The 17397-nt window shown below is 39.7% G+C and overlaps 4 protein-coding genes across 11 annotated transcripts; 2 read left to right on the forward strand and 2 right to left on the reverse strand.

Moving 5' to 3' along the window:
* The first annotated feature begins 1065 nt into the window (after positions 1 to 1065).
* On the forward strand, positions 1066 to 2216 carry LOC112290609 (large ribosomal subunit protein uL2). The gene is made up of 2 exons (XM_024537067.3): positions 1066 to 1597; positions 1764 to 2216. Exons 1-2 carry the CDS (start codon positions 1158 to 1160, stop codon positions 2104 to 2106), a joined length of 783 nt encoding a protein of 260 aa, XP_024392835.1. The 5' UTR covers positions 1066 to 1157; the 3' UTR covers positions 2107 to 2216.
* A 2598-nt stretch (positions 2217 to 4814) lies between these two features.
* On the forward strand, positions 4815 to 7462 carry LOC112290608 (aquaporin NIP1-1). 4 transcript variants are annotated; one of them, XM_024537064.3, is made up of 6 exons: positions 4815 to 5033; positions 5521 to 5898; positions 6065 to 6289; positions 6485 to 6679; positions 6820 to 6881; positions 7036 to 7462. In XM_024537064.3, exons 2-6 carry the CDS (start codon positions 5701 to 5703, stop codon positions 7226 to 7228), a joined length of 873 nt encoding a protein of 290 aa, XP_024392832.1. In that variant the 5' UTR covers positions 4815 to 5033; positions 5521 to 5700; the 3' UTR covers positions 7229 to 7462. The 4 variants fall into 4 exon arrangements, with proteins under 4 accessions (XP_024392832.1, XP_024392831.1, XP_024392833.1 ...); XM_024537063.3 differs by having other exon boundaries at positions 4978 to 5246; XM_024537065.3 differs by lacking the exon at positions 4815 to 5033 and adding an exon at positions 5059 to 5193.
* Positions 7244 to 8549, reverse strand: LOC112290610 (uncharacterized). Its single transcript, XM_024537068.2, has 3 exons — positions 8256 to 8549; positions 7938 to 8135; positions 7244 to 7824 (listed from the first exon to the last, which is right to left on the reverse strand). Exons 1-3 carry the CDS (start codon positions 8436 to 8438, stop codon positions 7678 to 7680), a joined length of 528 nt encoding a protein of 175 aa, XP_024392836.1. The 5' UTR covers positions 8439 to 8549; the 3' UTR covers positions 7244 to 7677.
* A 1592-nt stretch (positions 8550 to 10141) lies between these two features.
* LOC112290607 (uncharacterized) lies at positions 10142 to 14757 on the reverse strand. 5 transcript variants are annotated; one of them, XR_002972208.3, is made up of 5 exons: positions 13975 to 14757; positions 12048 to 13444; positions 11279 to 11633; positions 10598 to 10865; positions 10142 to 10436 (listed from the first exon to the last, which is right to left on the reverse strand). XR_002972208.3 is itself a non-coding variant. In XM_024537059.3 (5 exons), the coding sequence occupies exons 2-4, from the start codon at positions 13282 to 13284 to the stop codon at positions 10736 to 10738; spliced, it is 1722 nt and encodes a 573-aa protein (XP_024392827.1). In that variant the 5' UTR covers positions 13285 to 13444; positions 13975 to 14755; the 3' UTR covers positions 10142 to 10436; positions 10703 to 10735. The 5 variants fall into 5 exon arrangements, 1 of the variants encoding a protein (XP_024392827.1); XR_002972209.3 differs by having other exon boundaries at positions 10579 to 10865; positions 13975 to 14756; XR_016506168.1 differs by having other exon boundaries at positions 10703 to 10865; positions 11271 to 11633; positions 13975 to 14755.
* Between the last annotated feature and the right edge of the window lie 2640 nt (positions 14758 to 17397).

The following is a 17397-nucleotide window of genomic DNA, read 5'->3' on the forward strand; positions in this document are numbered from 1 at the left end:
TAGTTAAAAAAACAATCTAAGTATCTGATCAACATTACTTATTGATTCAAATATTCTACTTTATAGGATAAGACTTTGAACTTTTAAATTAAAAATAAAAATAAAAAAACCATGTACGGTTCCAAAAAAATTAAAATATATGTAAAAAGATTTTTTTTTAAAGAATGCACCTAAATTTGGTGCTCAAAAATATCTATTTTTAATATTAATTATAAAATATATATATATATATATATATATATATATATATATATATATAATTTCTGAAATTTTAGAAAAAACATGACGTGATAAAAATTTAATATTCCAACTAATTTTACATATATAATTCTTTTTGAAATATTTAAAAGCTCACAGATTTTAGTGTGCTACAGGATAGCTTTCATGTTAAATAAAATTATGTTAAAACTGCAACATCGTTTATAATTTAACGTTCAAAAAATAATTCAAGATATAAATATAAATATATATATATATATATATATATATGTATTTTTAAGAACGAGTAAATTAAATCCTAATGCAAATTGTAAATAACATTCTATCAAAGAACAAGATAATTTTAAAAAACGTGAGTTGGTAGTAAATTTCCAAATTTTGAAACCACAAACATGATAATTATAATGTAATTTATTTCTTTATTTCCATGTATGTGATAAAAGCCAGCATGTTCATTCAGATTGAAATGCCCTTCACAATGTGTACAAATTCAAACAATGCCCTATTATGCATGTTTCCTGAAGAGAAGCCTAAGACACCAAAAATGTTACACAGCCCTTTATCAATTTACTTTCCGAACCTTTGCAATAATCATTTAACACCATTATAAAAAATGCAACACTATTGTAAATTTCACACTCAATCTACTCAATTTATTTCTCTTCTTTATAACGTCACCTCAAAATACTTCTCTAAATGTGAACGAATGACGAATTCCGTGGATGAATTCTCTGTCAAATATCATCCACGAGTCGGGTCGTTCAGGGCTGAGTGTTAGGGTTTGGAGAAGAGCTGGTGGCCGGGTTTAGGGCAGCGAGGGCGCCCGCGCTCTTTCCCTTTCGCAGTCCCAGTGCTGCTGCGAGTGTGCGTGCTCTCGCTTTGCTGCTCCACAACCGAGCTAGAGTTGCAGCGAAGAAGGGGGCTTCGCCACAGTAGCCATGGGTCGTGTCATTCGTGCTCAACGTAAGGGAGCTGGCTCTATCTTCCGGAGCCACACCCACCGTCGCAAAGGCCCCGCCCAGTTCCGCTCCCTCGACTATGCTGAGCGCAATGGTTACATCAAGGGTGTTGTATCTGAGGTCGTTCACGACTCCGGCCGCGGTGCTCCGTTGTGCAAGGTCACCTTCCGTCACCCTTTCCGCTTCAAAAGGCAGAAGGAGAGGTTTATTGCTGCTGAGGGCATGTACTCTGGTCAATTCGTTTACTGTGGCAAGAAGGCGACCTTGTCTATTGGAAATGTGCTGCCTCTGAGGTCTGTGCCCGAGGGAGCCGTGGTGTGCAATGTGGAGCATCGTATGGGTGATCGGGGCGCGTTCGCGAGAGCGTCTGGTGACTACGCTATTGTGGTGTCGCACAACGTGGACAGCGGAACTACTCGGTATGTGTCGGGTGCAATTAGCGGGTGGGTTGTTTTTGTGCAGTGTGATTGGAATTTGTGGGGGTGTGAATGGTGGTTATGTCAGAATGGGATCTGAATTAGGGTTTGGGACGGGAATGGAATGATGCGGAGAATTAGGGTTTGACGTGTGATTTTGTGCATGCAGTATCAAATTGCCGTCAGGGGCGAAGAAGGTTGTGCCCAGCGGATGCAGGGCCATGGTTGGACAGGTTGCCGGAGGAGGCAGGACCGAGAAGCCAATGTTGAAGGCTGGCAATGCTTACCACAAGTACAAGGTGAAGAGAAACAGCTGGCCGAAGGTGAGAGGTGTGGCCATGAACCCTGTGGAGCATCCCCACGGAGGAGGTAACCACCAACATATTGGTCACGCGAGTACAGTGCGTCGGGACGCTCCTCCCGGGCAGAAGGTTGGTCTTATTGCTGCCAGGCGCACGGGGCGTCTGCGTGGTCAAGCTGCCACCGCCGCATCGAAGGTCGACAAGGCTTAAAAGCATATCTCTTACGTTTCTATCATTTGAGGAAATCTGTAATGGTGCTCTCACTCCCGTGTACCATCTTTTATTAATTTGTTCACGAAGATCATCCTTCTTTCAGATCATCGGATGCTCCGCTCTAGTTGGTTGAAGTATCTTTCCTCACTTTTCTTTGTACTTGTGACGTTCAAGCATGCTCTCCGGAAGGAAGCTGTGGGCTATTTCGAATGTATGTAGCAACGAATGTTGTTTCTTCAGTTTGGCTTGTTCTGAAGTTGGGTGATAGGCTTATGAAAGATGTTATTAACTTCAGGTTTTTATTTTGATCATTTCCGTAAAAAAATTGTTTGAGTATTTTGGTTTACTTTGCTGATTCGATGCAGAGCTTATTTCCAATAGCTGTAGACGCTCACGTTGTCGTCCTTTGCAAATCTTCAATTATGCTCTTATTTGTGACTCTCAGGGATTTTTACCCTGAGAGAACTGTTACACTTTTCGTTTATTTATTTTTGTGCGATGTTGTCTAAGCTGAACTTCTACTGGTTCTTGATGTAATATTGTGTAAATCTGAGACATACTACCGTGGATGTTCGATGGTTTTCGTGTGTTTTAGAACTTGTTTCACTCGGTTATTTGAGTTTTGCCATGAAAGTGTATGATTTGACGGTGTTCTTCATTTTTGGGTTGCAATGGAAGTTTCCTTTGACTTGTTTTTGAAGCAGTTTGTTGTAAATTTTCGACCGTAAATTAGTTCGGCAGTTTTACTGGTATATAGGTGTATTTATAAGTGGAGGTTTCTGGTCGTCATTCCAATTGATGTGTCTAACGAGGAAGGTCGGGTTATTGAAAGAGTTTGTTTTAGCTTGTTTTGAATTTTTGATTCAGCTTCGTGCTTCTCCTGCGATGCCCTAACATTGAAGCATACGTGATTTCTTCAATCTGTTCACTAATAATATACATCACCTTATATAGTCTGCCGAATCTGTGTACGATGAAATCACCTGGAAACAAACTCAGCCAGGTCGACGTACAGTCTCCGCGTTACATGTGAATCCTATCTGTAGTGCAACCTCATCACTGCTTTCGGTGTCCTGTGAAATATTGATGTTTAGTTATCACGTTAGGTTACAGTGCACTATCGATATTGAGTGTCGTACATGCGCGTTACTAAACAAAATGTTAACAAAATGTCTTTTGCGAATTGACTTGACGTTCACTTCCCGGTGATAGTGGAGGACGTCAATACTCCATTTAGGAAATTCATTTGGTTTTGTTTCTCGAAACCAGAATTGCATTGTTGTTCATTCTTCATCAATTTTTTTGACTCGAGTCTTAAGCACACTTGTGAGTTGTAGATCTGAACGTACTTAAATAGAGTGTTCATGTCACTACCAGGAAATCCAGAAACTCCTACGTTTTTGGATGATAGCATTGCCGCTGATATTGTCAGGTATTGATTCACTTCTGTTGACGATCTGGCTGTCACAATCTTGAGAGGTTCTTTTTTATTTCGATTTTCTTTTGTTATCTTTTCTTTTTCCATTTCATCTCCAGTGTCAGAAGCTGCCGCAACGAAGGATCTGTAAGACGTCACATTGATCTGCCATGTTGAGTTTCAAACTATGAAAACAAAATGTAGTTGAAGGTTATGCTGTTAGACAATTTCTAGAGGATACACTGCAAACTAGTTTTATTGCCAGTGAGGAAGAATAGTCCTCGTCAGAATCAACGTTGACCTCGACACCGACGAGCAGCAGCGATATATGATAGAATAATTCATAGATTCGTGAAGTGAATGTCATGGCTTTTGTTTTTTAATCTTTGCACAAAAGGTTAGTAAGATAAACTCTAACTGTAATGTGCTACTCGTCAAGAACTTGAGGTGGTTGATGTGATTGTGGAGAAAAATAGAGAGATTTTTTAAAAAATAAACTAGTTTTTACTCACGATATTTAGGCACATTTGTATATATGTAATAAGATTGCATGTGAGAAGAAACATAAAATATTTATACACAATTTAGTTGGATTGCAGTAAATCAATGTTTCTTGTTTAGGTACTCCACAAGAAGAGCAACCTTGTGCTTGGGTCTATCAAACATCTTGGGAAAGGTTTCATCAATGGTTGAGATTTCACAGATGGATTCGAATCACCAACCCAGACAGTACTTTTTGCAATTCTTGTGTGTGCCATCTTTTGGTGGTTTAAGGTAATTTTTGTGTAAGAAACGTGGAGAATGTGGGACAGCGGCGATGAAAGGGCCCCACACGCGCAAGGGTGGTGGTGGCGAGGAGGAGCTGGCGAGAGGGGGAGCAAGTCCAGTGCCATTGAATGGGATCATTGAAAGCTTGTCAGCATGTGGGGCTGCCCCTTTGTAATTGTCCATTCGATTGCGGCATTCACCAGCACCGCCAACCACCATGATCATTTCCTCCTCCCTCCTTTTTCAATTGTACTTACACTGTATGTTGAAATCCAAGTGAATAAGATTTACTCGTGCATCGAAAACAGGACATCTTGCTGTGTGCTTACGACGTACTGTCAACTTGCTGCGACTAGCCTTAATGCGCTTTTGCTGTTTCGGCTTGTGGGTTCTACCCATTCAATTAGCCCTGATTAAGTTACAGGATGCTAGCTAGGAGCTGTCGCATCTTGTGCAGTGATAGGATCCAACCATGCATTAATTCGTCCACTGGATACTGCAGTGACAGTGCAGAGACTGACTGGAAGTGCAGCGGCATGTAAGGGAAAGAAGAGGCTTCCAAGCGTGGTTGTCGTCGTTGGAGTGATGACGCCAACATCATCTTGCTTCCGGATGCTGGGAAAGTCTCTCATCACACCAGTGACGTCTGTGCCTGGCAGTAGTCGTGGGCACAGTTGGTCTCGAAGTTTGAGTTTTTGTTTGGGGTCCGCAACGTAGGAAGAGAGAGATGATAGCAAAGGTGCGTGCTGTACAGCTTCCGAGTCAAACCGGTATTTATGATGGTTGAGCAATGAAACGCGGTTGCTTGCGCAAGTTGCAGCTCGTGTGCAGCGATCAGATTTTCTCCGGGGAGGCTCTACCTTACACCGATCAGTACAAGTTGGCAACGAACGCTGCATGTCTCACTAGTCACATCTAAACCCCTCGCACGGATCAGAGCTTCAGTGTTTGTGTATGTGCGTGTGTGTGTGTCATTCAATCAGTCAATCAGCTAGCGATGTCTGACGTGAGCTTTAGACACTTTCGCTGGTGTCACTCGCACCTGATAGAGATGTAGGGACAGCTATATAGAAAGTCCTATTGTGTGCGAGTCGTAGTTGAAATTTTATATCTCGCAGTCCTCCTCTACATCGATACGTTCCTGCCCGACGGTTTAGCCTAGATTGTCTTAGCACTCGGTGCTCTTAATGGATTTCTAAGTCTGAGTTCCATTCCCTTCCCTGCAGGTATTGTGAGTTGGTATGATTGACCCTTGTGCTCACAATCAGTGACAATGACTGCGTCTCGTCATCGATCATGATGTAACGGAAGCTTTTGCAGAGGAGGATCCTTTTGAACCGATAGCCACATACTCTAGACAGAACCCTCCAAGTTTTCCACCCGGAAGTCCGCATTAAGTCCACAAAATGGCAGAGATTAAGCTCCGCATGCCCGCATCTCTCTCGGCAGAAGAATATCCAACGGTGACACTGGGCAACAAAGTTACGCAGGACCCCAGCAGGAATGGTGACGAGCCTCTCGTGGTTGTCCAAGGAACCACACCTGCGAGTCCTTACAATGTTGCCGTCTCATTGCACTGGCCAAGTGTTACGCTGCAAAAGAAGGTGTTGCCCTCAAGCCGCTAGATATTCTCTTAAAAAAAAAAAATGTATACATATAAATATATATACACAAATGTGTGGACTTTGACAGCCTCGATTTCTGTTTGCAAAATTCATAGTCACCATGGCGCACGCATTCAGTTCTCAGATGTGGTGGCTTTGCGCGCAGCTAGTGGCGGAGGTGATTAGTACCTTCATTCTCGTATTCACCGGATGCGGGGCAGTTATGGTGAATGCCATCAGCAATGGGAAAGTGACCCCCGTGGGGATTTCTCTGGTTTTCGGACTCGTTATCACGATCATGATCTATGCTGTAGGCCATATTTCTGGTGCTCACATGAATCCGGCAGTGACGCTGGCCTTCGCCATCGCCAAACACTTCCCATGGACCCAGGTTAATGGTGAAACAAGGACTTGTCAATTCGCATAAAAACTTAACCCCTTGAGAATTCTTCGTCGTCCTCGCGTGCTTAGGATCATGAACTCATGAAATCCAAAGATTAGCGACATTCTCCAGATGCTGATCATCATCCTTGCTCTAAAATTTTGTGTGAAATTCAAACCCCTAATTCTCGTGTGAATTTTCCAGGTTCCGATGTATATAGTTGCACAGTGTGGGGGTTCCGTTTTTGCGTCGTTCCTACTACGTTGGATTCTCCATCCTGCGGCTTCCGAAGGGGCCACTATACCTGCTGGCAGTGACATTCAATCGTTCCTGCTAGAGATTGTCATCACATTCATTTTGATGTTCGTCGTTGCTGCTGTCGCAACCGACACAAGAGCTGTAAAAGAAAATTCCAATTCCTCCTCCAGATATCATTGCATATATTTTTTGATTTTCATAGTACATTATCGTTTCTAGCAGGTGTCATAATACCGTCTATGCCCTAAATTTTACTCAAATTGTGTTGTGATTGGTATCAGCGAGGAGAATTGGCTGGGATTGCCGTAGGCTCTTGTGTCGCTCTAAATGCGCTTATGGCTGGGTAATGCGTCATCTTCCCAACGTGTCTTTTTCCATACATTCCATTTATGCTTTTATTTTTTTACTCGTCGTTTTGATTAAGTGTGGTACACTAAACACAATTTGTGGCACTTTATTGTAATACTGAAAGTTAATGTGCATATCGTTATGCACAGGCCTATATCTGGTGCGTCGATGAATCCAGCACGGTCACTGGGTCCAGCTGTTGCTTCGGGTAACTATCGAAGTATCTGGGTATACATTGCAGGTCCAATAATCGGCGCACTTGTAGGAATTTTGGCTTACAATTGCATACGACTGCCAGATACAGAAGCTCAATGCGACAAACCAGCAAAGAATTCCATTTGATGCTTCAGGAGATGGTGATATTCAAAGGTGTGATTTAGACTCAAATCGTAGTTGTGAAAACAACTTGTAAAAGCTTTTAGGATGTAGGCATGCTTGGAAGCTAAACATGGCAGCTAGCATGCCCTAATTTTTCCCAAAATACAGTAGTTATGACTCCTTCATAAAGCCGAAGGAATAAAATCCGGTTATACAAAATCTAATTCTAATTCTGAATATACAAATTCCATCACTCTATGTCCGCGACAATATTTCTAACAACATGACTGTCGAAATCTAATTTGTATTTCATAAACTTCCGAGTCGTAGCTTTCGCACAGACAGGGACATCGACAAATCTCAAAGCATACACCTCTTCCGAGAACAGATTAGGTGGGGATTAGAACAAGATAGCAATCCACACTAGGATTTCGAGAATACTATACACTCCTTACACCCTAACTCGTTCCAATTTACAGGTTCTTGGTGTAATCCGACTGAGCCTGGATGTTCTTCTCCGTGGCATTGTCTTCCGTGGTGTTGGGGTTGCGCTTCTTGCCGTACTGCACCACATCGTTCGTCTTGCTCTTCAAAGTCCTTCCGGCGTCTTGCAGCTTTTCCTGTCAAGATTCACAGATTCAGAACAGATCGCAAAATTCTAATACTATGCATATACAGCTTTAGAAAAATTAAAATAAAAATAACAAAAAAAGAAAAGAAGGGGAGGATGCACCATGACAGGCAGATTGTCGGGGTTGTCCCTCTCAGCTGCCTCCTTCTTGGACTGGTTGAGCTCGCCGGTGGAACTGTACTGAGTCCACTCATCTCCGGGCTTCCTTCCAACACCTCCTGGCTGGGTGCCGGCGGGCATCGCGTCCTGGACCTTGTTGGAGATGTCGATCACGGCGTCGTTAAACTTGTCACCTAAATTCTGCAACCATAAAACCAGAGTTACACAATTCAGTTACCTCACATCAGAAGCGCGCGGGGCGAATATATTGAAAGATCGGACCAATGCAATCCAAATGCTGCAGCCGGGATGGGCCATTACCCTCTCGTCCTTCCCAGTGCTGGGTTCTCCAGCTGCGCGGATGGTGAGTGGCCGGGCAGACTGCCTGGACGGTATCATGTTTATCCTCAAGGACCCGTTGCTGTTGAAGGCGACGGAGCTGCCGAAGGACAGCTTGGTGGAAGGAGTCACCATCATAGTTGCAGCGCTCATGCCGATGGCCATCTCGTCCTCAACTTCTGCTCCCCAAAAAACACTACAGAATTCCACACAATATTCAACAAACTCTCATGGATCTCTCTTAACAACGCTGATACTTCTACGCTTGTGCTGAATGGTACAATTGATAATTCGTGGGACCGCTAACCTCATATAATATACACTCGCAAAACGAGTTTCGAGATGAAATCCCCATGTTAGGTGTCGTGAGGAGATTCGTGTGAATGGCCGAGATTTTGGACGAGGCATGTAGAGAGTGTAGGTCAGATCTAGAAAGCAAGCGTCGTGGGGAGCAGGGATTGCAGGAAAAACGATGATGTGTGCAGGTTGCTCACACTTGGCCGCCGTGGGGGGACGAGGCGAAGATTGGCACCCACCTGGAATCACTTTTTGGATCTCACGGCCTGGTGGAGTTCCTTGGCTGCGCAGAATTAGCGATGCAGATGCTCATCATCTAACAAACTCTGATCCATCATCGTCCTCCTGCAACCCTGCTCGCTGACTTCCTTCCTCACTCACTCACTCACTCGCTTGCTTGATTGATTTATTTGATTGTTAGAAAGTGAGGGACGCCATCGCCGCACCACTAATTAACTAGCACACTGCAGCAATCTGCATGATTGCACATCGATCGATCGATCCATACTTCGACACACTGCATCGTCTCGGTATCTCCGCATCCTCCGATGCACACCCCCCCCCGCCCTTCTTTTTATTTGTTTTTTTTTTTATTCCAGTTCTGGTAATGTCCAGGGTTGAGTAGCAGCAGGAGGGTGGTGGTGGTGTATTATATCAAGGAGAAGATGATTGATGGTTGAAATAGTTTTGATTTTTATTGATTAACATTCCTATATATATACATACATGGGTGTGTGGGCAAAACTATCAATGCATCAAAACATGTAGTGCAAAAAATAGAATAAAAATGATTTAAAACAATCAAATTAAATTGTGTTTTTGAAATAGATCATACAGTATCAATTGGATGATATGGATTATTATTCTAGAAATGTAACCAATTTTTTTGTAAAAAGTTATGTATTTTTTAATATGCCATGATAACTTAGGAGAAGTTGTATTGTTAATTAGTAAGCATGCATGTATAGAAAATAATTTGAACCTTATTACTCGGTGAATTGAATCTATGAGAATATTGCAAAGTTGGTAAAGTAAACAACTGTTTTTAAATCTTCTTTACCAACTGGAGTCAATTGCTTTAACTTCCAATTCACAAAACCCATGGAAGTTGGTCGTCAGCTTTAATTTCTTAACAGAGCAGTGTGGCATGGGAGAAGTATGGAGACCTTCATCCTTAATAATCAATTCGGAAATACTCTCATACTCTCTGAAGATCACAGAAGAATGCAGGATGTTTTCTCACAACTCTTCTTGCACAGCTAATCTCTGAGCGCTCCTCCTCAAGCATACGTGTTCTAAAACACATACAAAAGCTGAGACATGTTCCAAAAGCTGATGAATAAATTCAATAACAGCATACGATAGACACGCATAAATCGGTGTGTGCAATACACTGACCTTCCTATTATTACACCCTCTAATACAACATTCTGGCGTATCCCAGGAATCATAGTATTGAAGAACACACAAATTTTCCGACTTAAACTCATAACTAGCCCTGAACTATCACTTTGACACATAAATTGCTACATAACACGATAGTGAAGTTTGAGGATTCCGAATCAAAGATGTGATTGAGATTTGAGGGTGCTAGATTTACCCATCACAGTTGATTACAAATTAAATATGGTACATTTAGGGGTATTAAAACCATTATCTCTGCATCGCTCAGGGGCAGAGAGCTATCCAGGACTGCGTTAAAGCCAAATCCAGAGTTATTACGAACACTACTCTAGGCTCCTTGAAAAACTGGCTGCCACCAATAGTATACAACGTAAGCCTTTGTTTGGGTCCTTACCCACTTTATTGCTGAACAAGCACGTTGTGCATAAAGCAAAGATGCTACAAGTACACCTCAAAACGTACCTGCAAAACAAAAATCACAGTTCAGATTGAAATGATAAGTCACTTAAGACCCCGTTGTGGAAATACTATCTACGTAGAACCAAATGACAAAACTCATGAAACACTCGCTCCTAATGTTGAATAGTGCGTATCAGAAATGCACCTTCGAAATGGCAATTCACCTGTGGTACCCAAATTCAAATGCTCCTCCCATAATTTGCTAGAGGGTTGAAAGGAACAGTAGGCGACACAAGTGAGGGCAAAGAGATGTTCGAAAGCTGTCATACCTCTGAATAATGAGGTAAAAAAACAAAACCCATCTAATACTTATGTCTTGATCGACATAATCTGAAGAAACAGCAACCACTTATTCGATTTTTCTTCTTTAGATACCGAGGGTCAGGTTTAGCCATTCTAACTGGGCTGCTATTATAATCTGGAGGCGCCAAGCTGCGTAGCAAAAAGATGCGTCAGCTCAAGCTAACAATGATCAGTTCTTTGAATAAAGAATGAGGTCCAGCATGCTACAAACTGTTCCCTCCAAATAAGAAATGGGGAGAACATGAGAAAACTTGAAAGAAAAATCATCTGCTGAGCTCTTTCTACAAGTTGAATACTAAAGATAAAAAGACATAATGCTTTGCAGCCTCCATCTGGCATGAAAAGAATAATTGGTGTAAAAGCCATTACTAGCCCACATGAACACGTCAGGTCATTAAAATGAAAATGAGTTTTTGTGTTGTTTTGGTCTGATTATTCCTGCAAATCCATTTCAGGATTAATACATAGAAATGTAATTACATATTTGAAAGGCGCAACCAACATCACACAATTTCAAGAGCTCCATCTGGTTACCTCCTTACATTGGAAAAACAAAAGATCGATTGCTTGTGGTGCTGCTGTCAGACCGGAGTGACATGCTTCCGGAATATTGAAGTATACTCGGCCCATTCTGTGACTGTCCATAAGAATAGCGCCCAGGATGCATTACTTGCCCAGAATATAGAAGCGTCGTTGCATCAGAGTCAGGATAAGCAAACCCTTCGCTGCTCCTCGGTGAGTCGATCTCTTCATCAGTAGTCTCTCCTGGATGCTCAAATCTACTCCCTATTACTGGGGCCAGAATTTGTACAACGCCGGGGGCAGGTATCTCAGCTGAGTGGGTTGACTCTGCAGTAGTGCCCGCGTCCAGAAATGCTCCATTTTCTGCCCGTCCGTCTGGATCAACGCAAAAACAAAATACATCACAATCCTAAAGTCATCATAATTATCATCTGCGATTGCACATCAATCACAAGAAAAAAAAACCATAAACGGTAACAAAGCAAGATTTTATTTAGATATATATTGTTCGTATATATTTAAATATAAATTTTTAAATTCGATGTTTTATTTTTATGATGCTTAAACTTATTTTTTTTACAAAAACAAACAAACAAAACATAAAAACGCATATTTGTGATCAGTAACTCACTCTGATGAGTAAAAAAAAACAGAAAAAATAAACAAATAAACAAACAAACAAACAAACAAACAAACAAAAAAAAAAAAAAAAAAAAAAAAAAAAAAAAAAAAAAAAAAACTTCATAAATAATGACACCTACATATGTGCAAATCTTAATGTGGACATACCTGGTGTTAGATCCTCCATGGGTGTCGCTGCCAAGTCAACATCCACGCAGGACTTTTCGGACATACTACCTAGTCCAGCAGATGACGACAATATATCTGAATTTCCAGGTGCTTGATCCTCCTGACCATAATCATCAGCTTGCAACCCAAATGCGGAGTGTTCAACATTGAAGTTTGGAACGTAGGAAGGAAACACGGTTCTCCACCTCTCAATCTCTCCTAATGGATTTGTATTGTCTGATGCATGTTCAGAACTTGCAAAAGCATGCTTATTTTCTCCAGATCTTTCTTGGTCTAAAGCAGGTTCTGCATATTCCTTCCTTTCCACCGAAAGATCGTTTGTATCGCGTTCGTCTGAAAGATCAGAAATAAGAGATTCCCCTGCACGGTCCGACTCACCACTATTGGGATTCCGGAGCTCAGTTCCATCATATCCAAACTTACTATGCTCTACCTCTAACTCACTGCCCTCAATCTTTCGGTTTTGTGCACCAGGCGAATCACTTGAGCTTGTGCCCTCTTCCGGAACTTCTAATGAGCCTTCCGATGTACCTACTATTTCATCTTTACTACTGAAAGTGTCAGAAATCCTCGATATAAGCTCGGGTGTACGTGCTGAATCCCCACTGAAGTGGGCAGCGTCAACCAAGCTGGAGTCAGAAAGAGCCTGAACTTGTTCAGTAGTCTCTTCCGCCTGCAACGACAAAGGGCAAACAAATCCAGCTTCAAGTTTTCTCCCTAGTGTAGTGTCCGTCATGCTTTCACCCACACCTAGTTTTGCCTCCTTATCATCATCTACACAATTCTGATCCATTAAGACGTCAGTTGGCTCGGTTCTAAAAGCCAAAGTGCTCGGATGATTATCAGGACTAACTCGATGTGGCAGCCTTCTTAGTCTTTTAATAGAAAACGACGGCAAATCTCCATCCCCGTTTCCATAAACCTGAGAATCAGGATTCCCATTGCTCTTGTGAGCATAGTCTGGTTCACCAGATTTATTGCTCCGATTATTTAAACTTTCCTGATCTTCTTCAACTTTTTTATTCTCAGCTGACCTTAATGCCAAAGTCTCACTCAGATTTTGCCCATCCAGCGGCGCATCTTCTTGACCACTTCTAGATCCAGGCTCACCTCCACTACCACCTTTCGTTCTCATGGAATGATTGTCTTCATTATTTTTCACCATCTCCTCTGCCATAGATTCTTCTGATGCTGCCTCGGTTACGAATGTGCCCATCTTCCACTATACCATCCAGAATTGGAATTCGAGGTAGAAACATTAAATCCTGCGCTGGCAAAGAGGTTGTGCTGCCGACGTGAACCGCCACATATGCTAGCAACATTCATGACATCCCTCTACGTAATGTTGTAAGCGCATGTGTAACTCGCCCAATAACCTGTAAGCAACTCATGAGCGAATGAAATGCTTCAGACTAATCGATACACTCCTACAGGAGCGGCTCAAATAAGAGATCAAAGGACCCCCCCCCCCCCGCCAAATCAAATAGCAAACGGAGCGAGGAAAAGACAAAGATGGCCATTTTTTAAAATAAATTAAAGAGTACTTCAGAAATTTTATTACACTTTCTTGCTGTAAGGAAACGAGGTATCTAGAGCGGCCTGTAACAGCAAGCAGACAACAAGAGCCCCGGTGAATTAAAACTACATCACTTCAACGACACAAAGCCTAAGCTCGATAAACCTGAAGGCCATAAAGCGGGGGAACGAGCACTTCTTCACAGTATACCGAGGAAATGTGCAAGGCGTGAAAAATTCTTCAAACTCTCGGCTCCGTTTTATGCATCGAAATCGGCAGTAACAGCTTAAAGTGACTAGTGACAGAACACTAATGCCAGTCCACAGGAATGGCTGCTTTCAGAAAAAAAAACAAACAAATAAAAACTACAGGTCAGAAGCGGAGTCTCACCTCGAACTCTGAACCGAGTTGCACTTGTAGTAGTCCAAGTTATTTAATTCCCCGCAGGCAGGCAGTGCGACGACGTTGTCGATTAGGGCGCTTACGTTCCCAACGAAAAGTCCCCACACTACAAGAAACATCATCTACCGCGCTTTGGCAAGTCGCCCCCCATTCTCAAAACTAACTAACTCATAAAACTATTCCAAAGAGAAAGACCACATGTCAACCCAGCTGTAGCCGCCTCGAAACAGAAGTCTCCTTTCGATATTACAGCCCTTGCCTAAACAAATCAACATCAAGAACCGATTGCCGAGATCATCAAAATCTCTCTAAACCAAGCCATGTTGGCTACGGTCGTGCATAATTCCTCAATCCAAAACGACTAGAACATGACTACAACTCACTTCTCGTCTTCACCACGCTCTCCCACGCCACCAACACACCGACAAAACAGAGCCACCAACTAAAGGTTTGGTAAAACACAAAAAACCTAAGCCCAATTCCGACCCACAACAACCCAACAACGCCTCCAATCGTGCCACCACGTCCCCATTGCCGTTACCGTCCCTCCTCCTCTCTCACAGGCCCCACCAGCACACCACGTTGGCTTTCTCACCATGAATTCTCTCTCTCTCAAACCCTAGCACCACCACCCCCAACACTACAAAAAAAATCATTCCTGACCTCCAGCTCCGCCTACATCCCAACTCAGCTTGCGCTTCCACGAGCACTGCGCTGCCATTGCGACGGAGCAGCAACCAGACGCCACCACAACCACCAACAGCTCTCAACAACAATCACTCGAAGCAGCTTGGGGAGAAGCAGGAGGAAATGCATCCCCTACCCCCCCCCCCCCGTCCCAACGAACGAAAACATTTATTCTACATCCTCTAGATAATTTCATGTGTACATCCGTGGACCGTCTTCATCCTCTGGATGACGTCGTATTGGATGTCGTCAGCTTGGATGAATTCTGGGATTCTTCATCTCTTTATATTAAAACTTGGAAGGAACTTCTTGAAAATAATCATTATAAAACATAATTGATTATAAATACAAACATGACAATAAAAGTATGTACATACTAATTACTTACATAGCTTCTTTTATTTTATTTTTCATAAACTTAAAATATATATATATATATATATATATAGATATTGTTTAAAATTTTAGATTAAAAATGTTGTGATTTTTTGGTTGTAGAAAGTATATATATATATATATATATATATATATAACATTTTCAGTTTATTATTTTTAAAATTTGAAAACTTCATCATTGAATATAATCCATTTGTTTGCAAGTTAGTAGTGTTAAAAGTTCCTTACAAAAATATATATAAATATTAATATATACATATATATATATATATATATATATATATATATAGTGTTTTTTGTACAATTGATGAATAATGGAAAAATAAGAATTACTATCTATTTTTACTTTTATTTTTAAAAATATTTTAAAAAATAAAAATGCATCACATATATTTAGTATAATTTTTTTTTTTTTTTTTTTTTGTAGTTTTTGTGGATTTTAAATAAGGACAAAAAAAATGTGGTGATATTAAAAAAAAAAAAAAAAATTATAAATAAAAAGGAATGTTAAATAGACCCAAGTTTTTACTAGATCAATCCACTCCTTCAAATCATCATAAAAAGAAAAAGAAAATAACCTCTAGATTCATTTTTGTGCTATTGGATCTCCAACTAATAAAAACCAACCACATACATCATGGTTATCATATTCTTCATCAAGGGGTGGATCTAATTAGTCAAAGCATGGGTCTTTTTAACATTCCCCTAAATAAAATTGCAATGGAAAAATTAAATACAATTGGACAATAATTTTTTATTACCTATAATTATTGATTTTAAAAGTAATAATAACTCAACATCACATCTAGACATGTTTGAAACTCAATATATGTTCTTTTAATCATGTACAAATGAAACTATATATGTCTTTGGAAAGATTTTAAATTGAATAAATGTTTTCATTGTTTTTGAAACCTATATAATAATTTTTTTATCATATCACAATGTATTGAGATATTAAATGTGAGTTAGTAATAACAGTTAAATAACTAAAAATCATACGCATATATTAAAGGAGAATATCCTTTCATTGAAGAAATGAAAAAGAAAAGAGAAAAAACTTGTATTTTAAAGTTAGAAATTAATGCTGAAATATGGTAACTTAAAATTCAAATGTATTAAAGAGTGTTAATAAATGAGAACCAAATCATAATGATAAATGTTCTATAAATCAATTATTTAATTGCGAATTAAGTATTTTAATATGCGTATTGGTTAGAACTTTTGGCCCAGACTATAACCTGTGCAATACTCTTTGCCTTAATCAGCATTATAATAATAATAATAATAATAAATATGCAATGTGGCCAGAGTCCTAATAAGAAATTTGACCACCATTGATACTCATGGAATAACATTTAGAGTATAAGGTGGAAGAAATCTTAAAGGATCAAGATTTTAAAATTTTAAAATAATAAAAAATAATTCACAGGGAAAATTGGTTAGAATATTGTTCAGAATTATGAAAAAGTTAAACTATCCTTAAAAATCAGGAATGATATAAAACTTAACATAAACAAATAGTGAAAATAACTTGAGAATGAAAGATGTTAAAACAGGAGTGTAATGGTAACATTGTTTAAGATATTAGGAACTGACTATCATTTTATTTTATTTCATAAATTTCAGAACAAAATTCAACTAATGTACAAAATTAAAAATTAAAAAATAATATAGTAAATTTTTTAATTTCATTATTGATTCAAGTTAGTAATGAAAATAAAAATGTAGAATAGTGGTGAAAAAGCCTCAATTTTAAGGAATTAGCATTTATGCTTGAAATTTAGGTTGAATCTCACTACAAATTTTCCTTGATGCAAAACACTATAATTAGATATATAAAAATTGCATGGACTTGTTAAAAAGTAGTCAATACAGCAGCACAAAATTGACACATATGATACATGAATGTGATGTGAAAAAAGTTATTATTAATTTGAATGCAAGTGGGAATTAGAATTACCTCTATACAGTTAGATTTTTATCTCATACCAAAAATGAAATAAAAAGCTTACCGGCTTGCAATAAAAAATAAATAAAAATAAATAAAACTAATGGAGTAATGAAATCAATATCAAGATTTTTGATAGAAGCTTGGCAAATGAAGTCTAATTTCGTCAACCTTTGTAATAGGAAATCTACTTAAAAAAACCGAGAGTTAGTGAACTTAAATACAATTTATTATCAATAATAAATCCTTTCATCAAAATTATATGCATTCAATAATATCATCTCCAGGATATGAAAGTATTACTTAAATAAAGAAAATTAAAATTATATAATTTTTTAAATAAAAAAGCATTTACAAGTTTAATAAGAATAAAAGAA

The sequence above is a fragment of the Physcomitrium patens genome, chromosome 13, assembly GCF_059467195.1.
Source record: "Physcomitrium patens ecotype Gransden chromosome 13, ASM5946719v1, whole genome shotgun sequence".
NCBI lineage: Eukaryota > Viridiplantae > Streptophyta > Bryopsida > Funariales > Funariaceae > Physcomitrium > Physcomitrium patens.